Here is a 17,778-nt window from a genome sequence, read left to right on the forward strand (position 1 = left end):
GTGCTTTTAATTACTCAAACTTTTTATTTTATTTGGAAAAGTAAAACCAACAAAACAACTATCTCAAGAAATCAATGAGGTTTCCCCCCTGCTGTTATAGATGGATCCCGCACCCCCATACCCTCTGTGTCCGTAGTTTTGCTCTCGCTTCCCCGCTCCCCAGACGGAGCAAGAATAGAGCTCCCCTGCCACTTACCTTTCAACCCACCAGCCTCTGCTTCCAACACATTATTCTCTGGCATTTCTGCCACCTTCAGTATTATCCCACTGCCAGTCACATCTTCCCATCTCCACCCCATTCTGTCTTTCGCAGAGACTGGTCCCTGTGCAACTCCTTGGCTTACTCGTTCCTTTGCAGTCACACCACCCCCTTCTAGGCTAGTTTCACCTGTAACTGTCAGAAATATAACACATGTCCCTATACATCCTCCCTCGCATCCATCCAAGGATCCCAGCAATCCTTCCAGGTGAGATACAGGTTGACGTGACCATAACTCACTCACCTCATCTTTTGCATTTGATGTTCCCAATGTGGCCTTTTAAACTTTGGTAAGACCAAGTGTAGACTTGTTGACCATTTCACCCAAACTTGTGCTTGGTCCACCAGGGCCTGCTGGATCACCCAGTTGCTAACTATTTTAACTCCCCCTCCAATTCCCATACTGATTTTCTGTTCTGGGCCTCCACCATTGCCAGAGGAAGGTCACATGTAAGCTGGAGGAAAACGACCTCATATTCTGCTAGGGTAGCTTACAAGCTAAAGGTATGAGCACTGAATGATCCAATTTTGGGTAACTAATCTACAAACAACAGACCCCCCACCTCCACCCCTTCTCTGTGCCCCACCTGGACTTGCACCCATTTCACTTCTTCACCCTCCTCTTCCACTTGTATTCCTTCCTCTGGCTTCACAATTCCCACCTTTTCTATCCAGTCATATTTTTGGTCTTATCTCTGCCCTTTGTCCAACCATCTGCTTATAAAAACTCCGGTCACCTATATCCACTTTTCACTCGCCAGGCTTTGTCCTGCCCTTCAAGGGTCCCGACACTAAAACAGCACATCTTCATGTTCTCCAGAGGTGCTGCCTGACCTGCTGAATTACTCTCGCACTTTATGCCTTTTTTTTGGTAAACCAGCATTTACAGTTCACATGTCTACATCCCACTAACCACTTTTTCTAAGACCCTAGGATGCAGTCCATTAGGACCCAGAGACTTGATAGCCTGCAGCTCCAGAAATTCACTTAGTACTACCTCTCTGGTGATTATAATTTTCCTGAGTGTCTCCCTCCCTTCCAATTCCTAATTTAGAGCTATTTCTGGGGCATTACTTGGATTTTTCTTTTGTGAAGAATGATGAAAAATACATGTTTAATTCATCTGTCATCTTTCATTATTAATTCCTATGTCTGTTTGCTGTTTATAAGACCAATGCTTACTTTATTAACCTTTTCAAATATTTATGGAAATTCCTATCAATCTTTAAAAAAAACCAGCGTTGCGCAATTCAGTTTGCAGGTGAGTGTTTGTAAAGATTTGGCTATCGGCTCTGAAGGTAGGATTGTTTAAAATTATTTGCAATTTATTCTCTGACTCTAAAATACTGAGACAGTGCCCTTCATATTAAAGGGAAGGTACAGAGATCAAGTGAGTTCAGGGGAAGCGTGACAAAGCCAGGCACATGGAAATTTGATACCTGGGAGAATGGGTTCCAGTAACACGAATGCCGGGGAATGCAGTTGTCCGGGTCTGAGAGAGGCATTGCTGATCACTGACAGGGAAGAGTGAAGCCATATTTGGTGGTGTTGGTTGACAGGACTCCTGCTGTTAGCCCGAAAAGAATGTTGTAAAAAGGTTCCTCATAGAGTCAGTTGGTGCCATCCTCAATTCCTGCAGAATGTTTGCATTGCAGAAACACATGCAGAAATCGGGCTCCCAATTGCAATACTCCAGGTGTCCAATGTTAGTTAAGAGACCTGCTGACTATTTCCATCATTTTCTGTTTTTAAGCATTGGCAATCCTTTGTTTGACAATGAAGTAAAGTTGTTGAGCAAAAGTCAAGATAAAAAGAAGAATCTTATATCACCTCCCGCATTTTTAAGATGTGCTAGTACTCCTCAGAATTAGATTTTAAACAAAAAATCTTGATGCATTAGACTGAGTTATCTTTGTCTCTGAAATTACAGGAATCATTTCAAAATACTCTCTTTAAATGGGCAGAAGAACTTAATTCCTTAAGTCGAATTCAGGATATATTTGACTGCTATGAACAGGCGTTGGAGCTCTACCCCAATAATGAAGTCATTTGGAACAGTATGGGGGAACATTTATTTAGGTTTGTGCAACTATTCTCCAGTAAAATTTGATTGTAATATTAAAGTGTAAGTTGCCTCCTTAATATCTCTTACTGTTCCTCGCCCCTTCGTCCTAGACAAGTATAATTTTTTATTTGTGAACTTGGTTCCTCTATGTGTTATTCCCATGTACCTCAATCCAATCCTTACAATCTACTGTATCTCAGTAGATGTGACAAAATAAATCAATACCAATAACTTAGCATGGAATCCTGGAAGCAGCCTCATCATTTTGAATGCAGTGATTTACAATCATAGTTCGCTATCACCTTTTATAAGGGCAATTAGATATAGACATTAAACCCTGGCTTTGTTGGTGCTAGCCACTTATTGGAAGTACATTAAAATTAAAGGGTGCATCATCAGACTTGATCTCAAACTATTTACTCAAATTATTGATCTCAAACCTTTAAGATAAAATTCTGCCAAATGTAAAGTGAACAGATGATCACATTTTAAAAGTAATTTTTAAATGTTGATGGCTCCCCTAATAAAAGTCGGGAGATGGATCGTCTTGACCCGAAACAGCAAATATCCCTCTGTCCTGATAGATGTTCCTCCAGCAGTTTGTTTTAGTTTTGGATTTCTGCATCTGCAATCATGTCCCAGTAAAAGCCCTTGGTCCTGGCTTCCTTCTTAACCAAGTATTGTTGCATAGCCAATTTATTAAAAACCTATTATAAGCAAACAAGTTTTAGGAGAAAAATAACTCTTTGAACTTGGTACTAAGTGCAACAACCAGTGTGCATATTATTTGCATCTCTAAACATATCACTTCCAGTAACCAACAACAAAACTGAAAAGGCCATTCTGCTGCTGATTATACCGATTGCTGATCAGTATCATCAAGCTACAGCTTTGTTATTGTTACATACAATTGTTCTTGTTAATTTGAATTATAATGTTCTTAATGGGGGGGGGGGGGGAGAGTAATTTATACTTCAGTTATTGTGTAAAAAAATTAACTTTAAATTTGGACTCTCTTTTCTGCAAAATGTTTAGCATGGGATTCCGAGATGAAGCTGCTGGCTATTTCCACAAAGCCATCAAGCTCAATCCCAACTGTGCAGATGCAAGGGAGAATTTTTATCGTGTTGCCAACTGGTTGGTGGAGCGGTGGCATTTTTTAATGCTGAATGATAAAAAGAGGAATATTGCCTATCAGAGAGCAATTCGGGAAGCTGTGCAATCTGGCTGCATGTCTGTGCTGGATATTGGAACAGGAACTGGCATTCTCAGGTCTGTTGAATTTTTTTTCCTGGAAAGAGAAAGAAAGAAACGTAGAGTATCATTGTACATGTGTGTGTTTATGTATGTTTTATGAAGATGGAATTTGGAGGAGTCAAGTGCAAAAATGTTTTTGTTTAAAATCATATCTCAAAATTGTCTATGATAATATCTGTAGTTTTACCTCTGTGCATATTTTTTTCCAATACAGGCTGATTATTTTAGGTGAACAATATTAAAGATTAAGTTATATAAATAATATATTATTACTGTTAATAGACAATAGACAATAGGTGCAGGAGTAGGCCATTCAGCCCTTCGAGCCAGCACCGCCATTCAATGCGATCATGGCTGATCACTATCAATCAGTACCCCGTTCCTGCCTTCTCCCCATACCCCCTCACTCCGCTATCCTTAAGAGCTCTATCCAGCTCTCTCTTGAAAGCATCCAACGAACTGGCCTCCACTGCCTTCTGAGGCAGAGAATTCCACACCTTCACCACCCTCTGACTGAAAAAGTTCTTCCTCATCTCCGTTCTAAATGGCCTACCCCTTATTCTCAAACTGTGGCCCCTTGTTAAGTTTGGAAACGATACATAATTATGGTTCTTGAAAATTTATCATTATTAAAAGAATATGCTGGTAGCTGCAGATTAATGTAGGATCTTAATGTCAGAATGTTTGGAAGGTAGCCACATGCATAGGCATATTTACAAGTTTTCATTGCATCTAAAATCCTGTTCTCCCCACTTCCAGGATACTAATCTCAATGTTGCCATTACCAGAAGCTCATTCTCCTTGCTGTCTCCTCTGTACTTTACTTCCACTGATGCCTTCACCTTCGGAGAGCCATTTCAAATACATTTGCAAATGTGTTTCAGTTGTATCTCTGAATGTGAGCAAAACTGCGTATAGAACAGAGAATTCTTCTTGAGAATAACGCAAATGAAAGATGTCATGGCAGGATGAAAGCAAGGGGCAAAGGCAAGAGAAGTGTGGGCAAAATGGGCGGCACGGTAGCGCAGCGGTAGAGTTGCTGCTTTACAGCGAATGCAGCGCCGGAGACTCAGGTTCGATCCTGACTACGGGTGCTGCACTGTAAGGAGTTTGTACGTTCTCCCCGTGACCTGCGTGGGTTTTCTCCGAGATCTTCGGTTTCCTCCCACACTCCAAAGATGTACAGGTATGTAGGTTAATTGGCTGGGTAAATGTAAAAATTGTCCCTAGTGGGTGTAGGATAGTGTTAATGTACGGGGATCACTGGGCGGCACGGACTTGGAGGGCCGAAAAAGGCCTGTTTCCGGCTGTAGATATATGATATGATAAATGTCGGAAGGGCAATCAGCACATCAGATTGTGTTCAGAGCAGCAGGCACAAATGAACATGGGGACTTCAGTTTACATTGGCAAGACGGGCACGGTGGCACAGTGGTAGAGTTGCTGCCTTACACCGCCCCAGACCCAGACCCAGGTTCGATCCTGATTATGGGTGCTTGTCTGTACGGAGTTTGTACGTTCTTCTCGTGACATGCGTAGGTTTTCTACGGTTTCCTCCTACACTCCAAAGGCGTACAGGTTGGTAGGTTAATTGGCTTAGTATAATTGTAAATTGTCCCTTCTGTGTAGGATAACGTTAGTGTTCGGGGATAGCTGGTCGATGCAGACTCGGTGGGCCGAAGAGCCTGTTTCTGTGCTGTATATCTAAACTAAACTAAAATAGAGTTCACCATCAACTTTCAACATCCTGCAGGGACCATTCCATCTAACTCCCCAGTCCACTTTGCATCTTCACCAACCACTTCCCTTTTTGTGATGTTTTCCCATGTATCCATGACTTTTTCCTCCTTCCTTCCCACCATCCAGGGACCCAAACAATCCTTTCAGGTGAACCAGAGATTCCCTTTTATCTTTCAAGTTAGGGTATTGCATTCAGTACCCTTTGTGTGGTTTCCTCTGCAACGGAGAAACCAAATTCGGATTGGGTTTCCTTTGCTGAACACCTTTATTCAGTCTGCAATGGATAGCCTGACCTCCTGGATGCCTATCACTTTTTTTTGTCTATTTTTTGTCTATTATCATTCAGAGCTTTAATTTTCGGCCTCCTGTATTAATCCAACAATGCTCAATGCATGTTCAAAGAACAGCTTCTCTGTTTTTCTCTGGACATATTGCAGTGTTCACAATGCAATATTTAATGTAAAAATTTCAGATAACCATCTTTTAAAATATTTTTCCTAGATTTTGCAGTATTATCATGTTCAATTTCCCCCCCCTTCTATCTCTAACCATTAAAATAATTATTATGTTGATAATTTGGTATGCACCCAATCACAGACATTGTCAGTAATTTCTAGAGTTTTATGGGATCATGTAAGAAATTCTGGAGCCCTTTTGCCATGACAGGAACGATGTTTGAAAGCAGTTTATGAATCAATTGTTTGGGGTTTTCATAAGTGCATAGGCTATTTGAAAATTGCAAATGTGAGGAGAGTTAAGGAAAGAAAAATAAGAACAGAGAAAAAAAAATTGCTTTCCTTCTCTCTCCAATCCCCCCCCCCCCCCCCTTTTCCAATTTAAACAATTACATAGTCCCTCGATAGATTGAGAGGAACTTGACTATGGTGTTGTTCTGAGAAATGAATCAGATGCTGGTTTCAGGAATTTCCATGAAGTAATGAAGGGAAACTGTGAGAGACAGGAAGGGTTCTCCCATTTGGTCTTGCAGAAATTGTTTAAACAGTGTATCCAGGAAGGAGAGCTGAAGAAATGTATAGTTTGTATGATAAGATGCTCAAATAGTTCCCAAAATATACGACCTATCCTACCCTTTGGTGCCGCAAGCTTGTTTGTGTTCTGTTGAGATAAGATATTTGATTTAATTTAGTTTCTCAGAACATACATAATGCTCTCTAACTCCTCAGTTATCTTGTATGTAAGTTTGATTGACTATGTTCAGAAAACACACTTTTAGGCTGGCTGTACCACAACATGGCTGGTAGGTGGATGTACACGTGGACGGAATGATGCATACCATGTAACAGATAAATGGAAATTTTCAAAGTTCAGGCTTTTCTGTAGCTTGATTTGGAAACTCCCAAAGATGACAGTGTTTTTATTACGGTCAGAGAATGACAAAATAACAAAACAAGTAGTGTTGGTTGTGGATGGGAAGGAGTATTTGCACTGTTTTAATAATTAAAGCATGATGTGACTGGTAGAGTTATGAATGTTTTAAAAGTATTGAGCTGCTGTTGAACGTAGACTCGAACTGATATTGAATCTCTGGGTTCTTGGAAGTACAATACTTGCACAGGTGTAGTTGCGTAGAAGAGATGTTTATTACCGAGGTAATTTTGGGAAAGTATGTTTATCAGTATATTTCAAATGCATATGGTGTCATCCATTTAGAGATTTGCTTCTCGATAGGTCCTATAGTGTAATATAATAAAACCAGAGCCTCCTCAAAATATGCTATATATTTTTAAAGAAATTCAGTAACAGATCCCCAAATAATACTGTGTTAAGCAAAGTGCGCCTTCTTTAATAGGTTCTTGGTTAAGAAGTATCCACCCAAATTTAATTATACAACCTTTTCCGAACTGATTGTTTAGCATTGTTAATAAAATCAAAGTGAACTATGTACTCAGGAAAAGAAGTGAGAGAGACTTTTTTAAGGAAAGGTCATGCTTTTATGAATAGTTTATTTTTATAATTTTTTTTTCTTGTGAGCAGACAAGAAGCTGTCAAATTAAAGCCATTAACCACCAGTCTTGTTTTTCATTATTTGATTGGGCTAATCATGTATTGACTACTATAAACAAAAACTATTATGCTTGTTTTTTTAAAATTATGCATGTCTGTGCAATTGGATTCTGGCAGTTTAACATTTAGAGCTTTGTTTATATAATAACAGGGTAACTCACGTTAAAAAGAATTGGGTCTGATTTCAGAACATCCCAGTTGTAAGTGCCCCAAGTAATTCATGCCCTCTCAATTGAGTTCCCAGTGAGCATGTGTGTTGGTTAGAATTTCTCAGCTCCAGTCATAACCAGAAAAAATCTGTTTTGTCTTTCATTGCATGCAATAGTATTCTGCAATAAGATATTTGGTGATATCCATCACTAAAATTAAAATCCATCATTAAAATATAATTTCAAAAATAGTCAGCTGTGTATGGAGGTCCCCAAGAGAGAAAAGGAAGACTTGTTCATGACAATTTTGCTGGAGGTCTTCCAAGGTCTGTAGGAAGAATGAAAGATGAGACCATGAGACTAGGCAAAGCAACAAAAGCTGCTGTAGGAGGGAGGTATGGAGTGGAGTGGGTAACTATTGGAGGTATATCTGAGTTGAACGTCTTCTATCCTGTGGTTACACATTCCTTACACTGAGTAAAAATGTTTGGTGGAGCCTACATGTACTGCCCCAGAAAGGGTGAGGTACTAGAAATAGCAAATAAATTATTTGAGATCAATCAAGACACAAAATTAATAGTTGGTTGTTGGCGCAAACCAAAGGAGGAGTCTGAGTGAAAAATGATAGCAATTCAACTCTGAGACAAGCAGTTGTTAGGTTACAAAAGTCTTGATTTTTCAGCTTAATTTAAAAAAATGGATTACTTTTTAAACAATTTTTTGAAATCAGTTATGTTTCTCTAACTTTAGAGTAGAGCTTCACCGGTGAGGCTGTGAGGCGAATCAAGTTATTTGGAGTTCGCTAGTGTGGTTGCAGCTTGATTATGTAGCTGAATGCTGACCAGGTGGTGGTGAAATGTTTGGCAGCAATCAGTGGTTTGAGCCACTGTGCAGCTTATTTGGAGATCTGAATAGGGGCGGATTTGCATGCTGCCGCAAGGTTACAGGTGATTTTTTTTGGCATGGAGCAGGTATTTCCACAATGAATGGCAGGGCTCTGGGGAGTGTTGTAGAGTAGAGGGATCTAGGTGTGCAGGTATACAGTTCCTTGAAAGTGGCAGATAGATACGTTGTAGGTAGATACCGTGGTCAAGAAAGCTTCTGGCACATGGGCATCAGTCAGAGTATTGAGTATAGAAGTTTGGAGGTCATGTTACAGTTGTACAAGACATTGGTGAGGTCACATTTTGAATATTGTGTTCAGTTTTGGTCACCCTGTTAGGAAAGATATTGGTAAGCTGAAAAGGAGCAGAGAAGATATACAAGGATGTTGCCAGGACTCGAGGGCCTGAGTGATTGTGAGAGGTTAAGCAGGCTAGGACTATTCCTTGGAGTCCAGGAGGATCGTAACATAATGTTTAACATAGGTGGGGGGAGATTTGATAGGAAAATGAGAGGCAACTTTTTTTACACACAAAAGATGGTAGGTTCGAATTGCCAGAGGAGATAGTTGAGGCAGGTACTATCACAAGGTTTAAGACATACTTGGACAGGTAAATGGAACGGAAAGGTTTATAGGCCAAACACAGGCAGGCGGGACTAGTGTAAATGGGGCATGTTTGCCGGCGTGGGAAGGTTGGGTCGAAGGGCCTGTTTCCATGCTGCATGATTCTATGACCTGTGGAATTCATGGAGATGCAGGTGTCCTCAGCTGGGTGGGAACATGTGGAACATTCCCACATGTTCTTTCCCTGCGTTCCCAAGCCCCAACAATTGGGGGCCGGTGAGCTGGGAGTGCTGAGCAAACTTACTTGCTCTTCCTGCGCCTGCTCGCTCGCTCGCTCTTCTGGTATAGCTGTTTCTGTGATTCTCTCCATCATGCTGTTTTTATTCATTTCTGACTTACAAAAAAATTTTGGGTTACAAATTGTTCTTGGGTAGGGTTCCCTTTTGTAACCTTGGGATTGGCTACATCGTGTTTCCATGATTTTTGTTCTTGTTTAAACACTATCTAGCTGGGTGCGATAGCTCTCAACTGTTTTGTTTTCTATTTACTCAATTGTGGCTATCCAAGTGCCTGTCCAAATTACTTCTAAATATAGTAATTGTGCCTGCTTCCACTATCTCCTTTGGTAGTGTAGGAGCCATTTATGTTTAGGCTAGCTACTGTTGGCATATATTATTTTGTCTAGATATATTTTGTAGTATTATTCTGGACACTTGGGGGCGGTCATTAGATGCACAGGATGGTGTATATATATGGGCAGAAAGGACAGGAAGTGACAGACCAGGGAGGGAGAGCATACAGTTCTCACCAGACCTGGACAGACCAACGAGACTGGACAGGCCTGGGAAGAGCAGCCAGCTACAACTTGTATGCGGCATAAAGTAAGCCTGGCATGTTCATCTCCTTGTTTGTACAACTACTTCAATAAACAACCAATTAGACTGGAAATAATGACTCGAAGATCTGTTCTGTTGGGTCCGCGTAAGATCACTCCCACTTCCTGTGTAGTAATGGCAATTGGAAAATAAGTCACTGGAAAATTCGGAAAGTTCCCATTGCAGGTAGCTTGTTTCAAACATTCACCACCCTCTGTAGGAAGAAGGTACCCATCAGATCTATACATTTTTCCCTTCACACCTTAAACCTGTGCCCTCTAGTTTTGGACTCCCTTGGTCTGGGGAAACGAGTCTGATTATCTATCTTACCTGTGCTCCTTAGTTTCCTTTGTTCTAGCAAGAATAAACCCAGCCTATTCAATCTCTCCTTTTAACAACAACCATGCAACATCTTGGTGAAAAAAGAGATAAAGAATTAGAGTAACTCAGCAGGCTAGACAGCATCTCGAGAACATGGATAGGTGACGTTTCCGATCGGGACCCTTGTTCAGACTGATTATAGTGTGGGGGATGGGGGGGAAGAAAACTGGAAGTGAGGAAGGTCAGGACAAAGCATGGCAGGTAATAGGTGAACATAGACAAGAACATTGATGGGCAGATGGTTGGACAAAGTCCAGAAATGAAAAACACTTCTCTTTACATCTCACTTTATCCTGCCCCTCCCCTCTTCCAGCTTTCTCTCTTCCTCCCCCACAATCAGTCTGAAGAACGGTCCTGACCTAAAATGTCACCTATCCATGTTCTCTACGGATGCTAAGTTACTCCAGTACGTTGGTCTTTTTTTGTAAACCAGCATCTGCAGTTCCTTGTTTCAACATCTTGGTGAATCTCTTCAAAACTATTTTGTGATAGTTACCACACCCTTCCTGTAGTTTGGCGACCAGTAACGTACAAAATACTCTAAAAGAGTAGTCTTATCAATGTCTTGTACAGCTGCAACATGGCGTTCCAACTTTTATACTCGCTGCCTTGGTATATGAAGGTAAGCGTACCAAATGCGGGTTTCATCTCCCTATCCACCTATGTTGTTGCCCCACTTTTGAGGAGCTTTGGACTTGCACCCCATCACCCTTTATAAAAATGTTCCTTGGGTCCCTGCTATGTATTCTATATGTCTTGCCAGAATTTGACCTTTCCCAAGTGCATTACCTCACACTTGCTTGGATTCAATTCCATCTGTCATCACTCTGCTCAATTTTCCAGCTGATCTATGTCCCATTGTATCCTTAAACAGCCTTCGCTATCATGACTTCATCTTTGAACGCATATTTCGTCCAAGTAAATATTGAGAAATCTGATGTCATTCTCTTAGTACTGGGATCATCTGCATCCTCTAAGAAATAAAGTTAATATAATGAATACCAATGTGAATCTATTAACAGTCCCCAATTAACTTGGCTTTTGCATGTTGGACGTCAGTGCTATTTTCCATTTATTCACAAAATGCTGGAGTAACTCAGCAGGTCAGGCAGCATCTCGGGAGAGAAGGAATGAGTGACATTTCGGGTCGAGACCCTTCTTCAGTGTGCTATTTTCCAGTCTGAATTGTGTTTTTGAGGGAAAGTACATGCAGATTTAAGTTTAATACCAGCACAGACATTTGACTGACACATGGTACAACATTGGCAATGCATAAGAATTTTATAAAGGTCTGATTGACGATCTAAATATTCATTAATTGTTCATAAATTAGTAAAGATTTTTAAAAAACAGATTGATAGAGGGCATTATATTAAAAACCAAAAATGTAATCTGCATCCCTGAAATACATTCTGATTGTCGGTCACAAGGCTGGTGTTGAAGAATATATTTGTCAACCGCCAGTTTTATCAGATGATAAATTAAAGACAATTAAATAAAGTTTTTCAGCCATACCTTTTCTTCTATTGTTTTCACTTGTTTATCTTCTCCATAATTCAGTATGTTTTCAAAAAAGGCTGGGGCTTGTCAAGTGTATGCTTGTGAACTGTCCAAGACTATGTATGAACTTGCCTGTGAAGTGGTCGCTTCGAATCAAATGGCCGATGAGATCAAGATTCTGCACATGAAATCACTGGATGTTCAAATTCCCAAAGACCTCCCCAGCAGGTGTGTTTGGTTACAATCTAACAAAATATTTTGTTGAAAATTATAAATTTATAATTTCATACCACAGGCAAAATGTCAGGCATTTCTTTAGTGAGGACCTGCAACTTTGTTCAAAAAATTATTAAGGCTTCATTCTTCAAGGATTTGTATTTCAAAAATTACAAATTATGTTTTCAATTTTCTGTGTGCACTTGGCATTTCTTCATCTATTTTATAGTTTACATAATGCTTTTCTTTTCATTATATATAGTAATTATAATAGAGGTAGATTAACAATAAAGAAGCTTAGACAATTATTTGACTTAAATTAGTTTGAGGAACAGGAGTAATATATAGGATTAAGAGTTTCTCTGAGCCGCGGTCGAGATGGACTTTAAAAAGGTCATTTTTTAAAAATGTTTTATGTCTCGAGTTATTTGCCTAATGGGACATGTTATATTCTATTTATTTATGGGCAGATAGAAGGGAAGGTATTTCTCCCTATTATATGTAATTCTTGATTCATATGCTTCGTGTCCCGAATAACTTAATTCCTACACTTTGAATTGACCAAACTGCCAAATGACTGAAACACAGGTTGAACACTGATTTTCCAGTGCCCTCGGTTCCAGAACCTTTCTGGATTATCGGTTTTTCGGAGGTCACGTGATAATGAAACGACAATACAACCCTGGCCGCTAATGACACCCCTCCCATGTCTCTGAAGCACCATGGACTGCCAGAAACCTAAATAAATCAAAATATAAATGTAAACTGAATGTGAATGGAATGACCTGCTGACCCATCCCTGGCCCGGCTTCCAATGCTACTCCAGACTCGCAAGGTCCATCAGCGAGCCTTTCTTCATTCACCGCACGTTCCGGTGCCATGACTGCTGTTCTGGCTCACATTTTGCCCCCGGAACAAGCAGCATTTCTGGAGATGGAATGGGTGACGTTTTTGGTCGAGACCCTTCTTCGGATACAGTTCATCACAGTTAACTGTGTAGAGACTGTTAATCACAATATCTACATACAGGCCTGCAGGCTAATTTTATGCTTTCATTACTTTTAGTGCAGTCTTCTAGCAATACTTTTAGCATTGTGGGTGACCCCTTCCACCCCTCCAACAGCCTCTTCACCCTCCTGCCTTCAGGGAGAAGGTTTCGCAGCCTGAGGTCAAGCACCACCCGACTAAAGAACAGTTTTTTCCACCAGGCTGTCAGGATACTGAACTCTCTCCCCTCCCTTCCTCCTCTCTCCCCTGCCCCTATTGGACCTGGACTTTAACACCCCACACACACGCACATCCAGCACCAGACACTTTAAAAAAAATTTTTTTTAACGCATTTGAAGTGACTATATTTTATATTTTATATTTTATGTTGATTGTTGTTTGCTGTGCCTTTTTAATTTTAACTTAGTTTTATGCACTTTGTTCCTCGGGATTGTGGGAAACGGTATTTCGATTTTCTGTCTGTGTAAACTGGCTGAGGATTGACAATAAAATTGACTTTGACTTTGACAGTGAAATGTGATCGTATATCATTTTATTATTGGTCCCATTTAATTTCTGAATAAGTTCAAAGCTTCCAATGTTGTCCTCAGGGTGTCGCTTGTTGTCACAGAGACTGTTGATGCTGGGCTGTTTGGTGAAGGAATTGTGGAGAGTTTGATACATGCATGGAAATATCTTCTTCTGCCACCAAAGGTATGTGTTTTACACAATTGTGACCATTCTATTTGAGCATTAGAGATAGAATTCCAATATGATGTTCAGTCTCTTATTCATTTACTCTTTTCAGTTAAGAATTTATATTTTAAATACAATGTAATTAATGGTGGTGAAATATGTAGTGTCTCAAGCTTTTCTGATAACTTTAAATACAGGTTTATAAAATTCATGATAGCACAATAGGGTACATTCCTTTGTCATTCACTATGCTTAGTATAATAATACATTTGTTTACAATATTTACATCATGTCTACATGGTTTCAATTTTTTCTGTACCAATCATTCCATTTGTGAAATATTGGAGAGTCTTTCACACGGGGCTCAGCTCTGTATCCAATGGTAGGATGAATCAAAATTGTGGTTTTCCCCACAGAACCATTGCAATAGCTGCACTAAGCATCCCACCACACATAACCCGAAACCTTGTAATGTGTTGGTTTGCAGCTTTTGATTATGGACATCACTTTGCACTGTGGAAGACCAGCAAATTTCGGAAGACCATGCTGTCTTTTATCAGGTTGATCTTCCTCCAGCCACAATTGATGTTTGTCCGCATGTGTCCCTGTAACACAGATTCCTTGTTATACAGCTGTTCAGGTTGATCTTGAAAAAGACCACTGCAATTATTTCCACACTCTCTTGGCAAACACACATTCCTGCAGGAGATGGATGATGGTGTTATCCCATCACAGTCTCTCGGATGGCGATGTGCAATGGTGTTGAGGCTCGGGCTCAAACTAAACTAAACTAAATTGGAATCAGAAATGGTGAACTGCATGCCCTAGCATTATCATGGGCAGCTATCTTGAAAGTCAAAGGAAACTGGCAGCCACAGATGTTCAATTGAAAAACTAAGGCCAGTGTTCCAGGAAAAAGCCAATACGTATTGATGTTTTCTGTAACACTGACCTGCACCATGGACAGCTAGGAGCACCAGTTGTGTGTACCACCAGCTCGAAAGTGTGTACCACTAGATTCAGGAACTGTTTCTTCCCCACTGTTATCAGATAACTGAAAGGTTCTCCGGTAAGTTAGGGTATAGCACTGATCTTCCAACCTACCTCATTGCGAATCTTGTACTTTCTTACTGTAACTGTAGAGCTACAATGCTGTAACACTATATTCAGCACTCTGGTATTTTTCTCATTGCACTATCTGTTGTAATTGTGTTTAGCTGGATTATACGCGTGTATAATATGATTTTACTGGACAGCACACACAGTTTTTCACAGTATCTCGGTACAAACGTAGTCCCTTTGCTAAATTCCTCGTGTGTATGAAGAAACCAGTAATCATAGATGGTATCTTGTGCAAAACACAAAGTGGTGGAGTAACTCAGCAATTGAGGTAGTATCTGTGGAGGACACGAATAGGTGATGTTTTGAGTCAGAAGTCCGTTTGCAGAAGGGTCCCGACCCAAATGTTGTGTATCCATTTCTCCAGAGATGCTGTCTGACTTACTGAGTTACTCCAGCACTTTGTGTTTTGCCCCCTTGTGTATGAACTGGATTACACGGTTAACTAGTTTGCACCTTTGGATGATGGACTCTTGAAAGCTAGGGTGAATCATCCTGGCTGCGGGCAACAGTTCTAAAAGAAACGGCTGTTGGATTTCCACTGTGCCACTGACTGCCACAAATGCTGATGCCAAAACACTGTAAGTGACACAGTATGCCACTACACTAACTCAACGGACTCCATTGAGGAGAATCGCTTCCCTGATCCGACATCACATCAGAGATATTATTTAATTGTGTATTCAGCCAGCATGTGGAGTCTCCAATTATGTTTCTTGGGCCTTTGCACTCATTCAGTTCTGAGCCTTTATGCCATCTTCTTTGCTATTGCCTTCAAGACTCCAAAGTCTAACATTCTTTATCTCTCTTCCCTCTTAAGCTGCTCCTTAAAATATACTTTGACCTAGCCTTTGACCATCTGACATGATTTTGTGTTGTAATTTGTCAGACGTTGATCTTACAAATTGTTTCCTGTATGTCATTTGATACAAGAAAGTACTTAATTGCAGAGTGTGTTAGCACATCCAGAGGACTTTAACACTTGGCATAAAGGCAAGTGTTTTCTTTTTAATTATGTCACTGTCGTTCTGGGCCTGCCCAGTTCAAGAACCAAATTAATAAACCAATTAGGAAAGGGTTGCATTAGTTTTGATCACCAGACATGTTGTCTTAGGAGTGTGCTTAACCACAAGGAAACTTCTTATAAACCCCCCCACTCCACCTGCCACAACCCAACATCCAATTAGGCTTTGGGCTGTGATTTAATAATACTTTAGCCAAGTACAACAGGCCAATCCTGTAGCGCACATTATTGCTTAGCAAGTATTTTAAGTTTACATGATCATTCCTTGCATGTATTAGTGATGTTACCTCCTTAATTTCACTGGGGATTGCATGCAAATCCTTGATGACAACTCCGGTGTGTCCTTTGGGCTTTGGATTTGGATCAGACGGTGTGAAAAAGGATACAGCTGATAAATGGCACTGGGTTTCTGCATCAACCTTTTGGGAGGAAGCACGAGCCTGAAAATTCTTAATTTTTTTAAAGTTGAATTCGCTTCTCACTATATTTACTTGTTCAAACAAACTACCACGGACGTTTTGGCTGATATCATGTTACCAAGCAAAGTTCACCAAATTTGCTGATTTCTCGACCCCCCAGCGTCTCGGATTGACCAAGAGATCCTGGAAAATTCTGGATGCTCAATCAGCTCACTCAATGTCTTCTGCCATTCAGCCACTTATTTATGTCGAAAGGCCTTGATAGATCTGGATCACTAAATGACAGAGGCTGCTCACTAATCTAAAGATGGGGAGATTCCGGAAACATGGCAGGAGTCCTGCAGCATGGAAACAGATCTTTGGGCCCACTGAGTATATGATGATCATCGATCATCCAGTACCATTCCCATCAACTCCTTCCAGATTCTACCACTCGTCTTCAAACTTGGAGCAATTTACAGTGCCCACTCAGTCTGCCATCCTACATCCCTTTGGGTAATGAGAGTAAATCTGAACAGTCAGTGGAAATCCATGTGGCGTTAGAGGAAATGTGCAAATCCATCAGATAGCACTAGAGGAAAGAATTGAATCTGATGGTCAGAAATGAGTTAGAAATGGTTAGTTGGTGGGTATGTGGCTACGTAGTAATCAGTAGTTAGTCTGCCGATGTGAGGCTCAATTGCCTATAATTCACTTCTTAAACAAGGGAACAGCATTAGTTACTCTCCCGTCCTCTGGTACCTCGCCTGTGGTTAGAGAAGACACAACGATCCCTGTCAAGACTCCCACAATCTCCTTTCTAGACTCTCTCAATAACCTGGGATAGATCTCATCAACCTGGAGATTTATCCAGCTTAATACTCTTCAAACCCCAACCCCACTACTTAATCTCAAACTAACCTTGCTTATCAGTATTAAGTAAGGTCCTAAGAGATAGAAGCAGAATTAGGACATTTGGCCCATCAAGTCTACTCCAGCATTCAATCATGGCTGATCTATCTCTCCATCCTAATCCCATTCTCCTCCCTTCTCCCCATAACCCCTGACACTCGCACTAATCAAATCTATCTATCTCTGCCTTAAAAACATCCATTGACTTGGCCTCCGCAGCCTTCTGTGGCAAAGAATTCCACTCCACAGGGATCTCATTGTCCTCCATGTCCTTTTCCTTGGTGAAAACAGATGCTAAGTACTTGTTTAGTACCTCGCCTACATATACTGACTCCAAGCACAAATTCCCTCCTTTATATTTTCTATAACCTGGCAACCATGCAGTAGTTTGCCCGTTCTCTAATTGTTTGAACTTGAACAGTACTGTGGTTGAGTACTTGGAGAATCCCCAAGCCTATGGCTAACTTATATCAAAACTCTCTGGTATTCATTAAGTATGTCTGTAGGTTGAACTTCTATCAGACATACAAATTTTACAATACAAGTATGGCATGAAGATTCTTAAACTGCAATGTCAGGCAGCTGACTGACCAGAAATAAATTAAGGTTTATGATAGATCATTTGTTTTCATAAGATTTTTTAATAATGGCACTCTGTATGTGTGTATATAATACCAATGTCAAGAAATTGGCTTTCACACTTTTGTTTGGTGACGTATGGCATGATT

At 40.4% G+C, this 17,778-nt stretch overlaps 1 protein-coding gene across 1 annotated transcript in view; it reads left to right on the forward strand.

Moving 5' to 3' along the window:
- The window catches only part of prmt9 (protein arginine methyltransferase 9), a 37,070-nt gene that overhangs the window by 1,515 nt on the left and 17,777 nt on the right, over window positions 1-17,778 (forward strand). Inside the window, exons 2-5 of the mRNA XM_078406038.1 lie at window positions 2,190-2,338; window positions 3,360-3,596; window positions 11,759-11,926; window positions 13,513-13,615. Coding sequence (XP_078262164.1) covers window positions 2,190-2,338; window positions 3,360-3,596; window positions 11,759-11,926; window positions 13,513-13,615 — 657 coding nt within the window. The remainder of the gene's footprint in view (window positions 1-2,189; window positions 2,339-3,359; window positions 3,597-11,758; window positions 11,927-13,512; window positions 13,616-17,778) is intronic.

The sequence above is a fragment of the Rhinoraja longicauda genome, chromosome 1 (genome assembly GCF_053455715.1).
Source record: "Rhinoraja longicauda isolate Sanriku21f chromosome 1, sRhiLon1.1, whole genome shotgun sequence".
Lineage (NCBI taxonomy): Eukaryota > Metazoa > Chordata > Chondrichthyes > Rajiformes > Arhynchobatidae > Rhinoraja > Rhinoraja longicauda.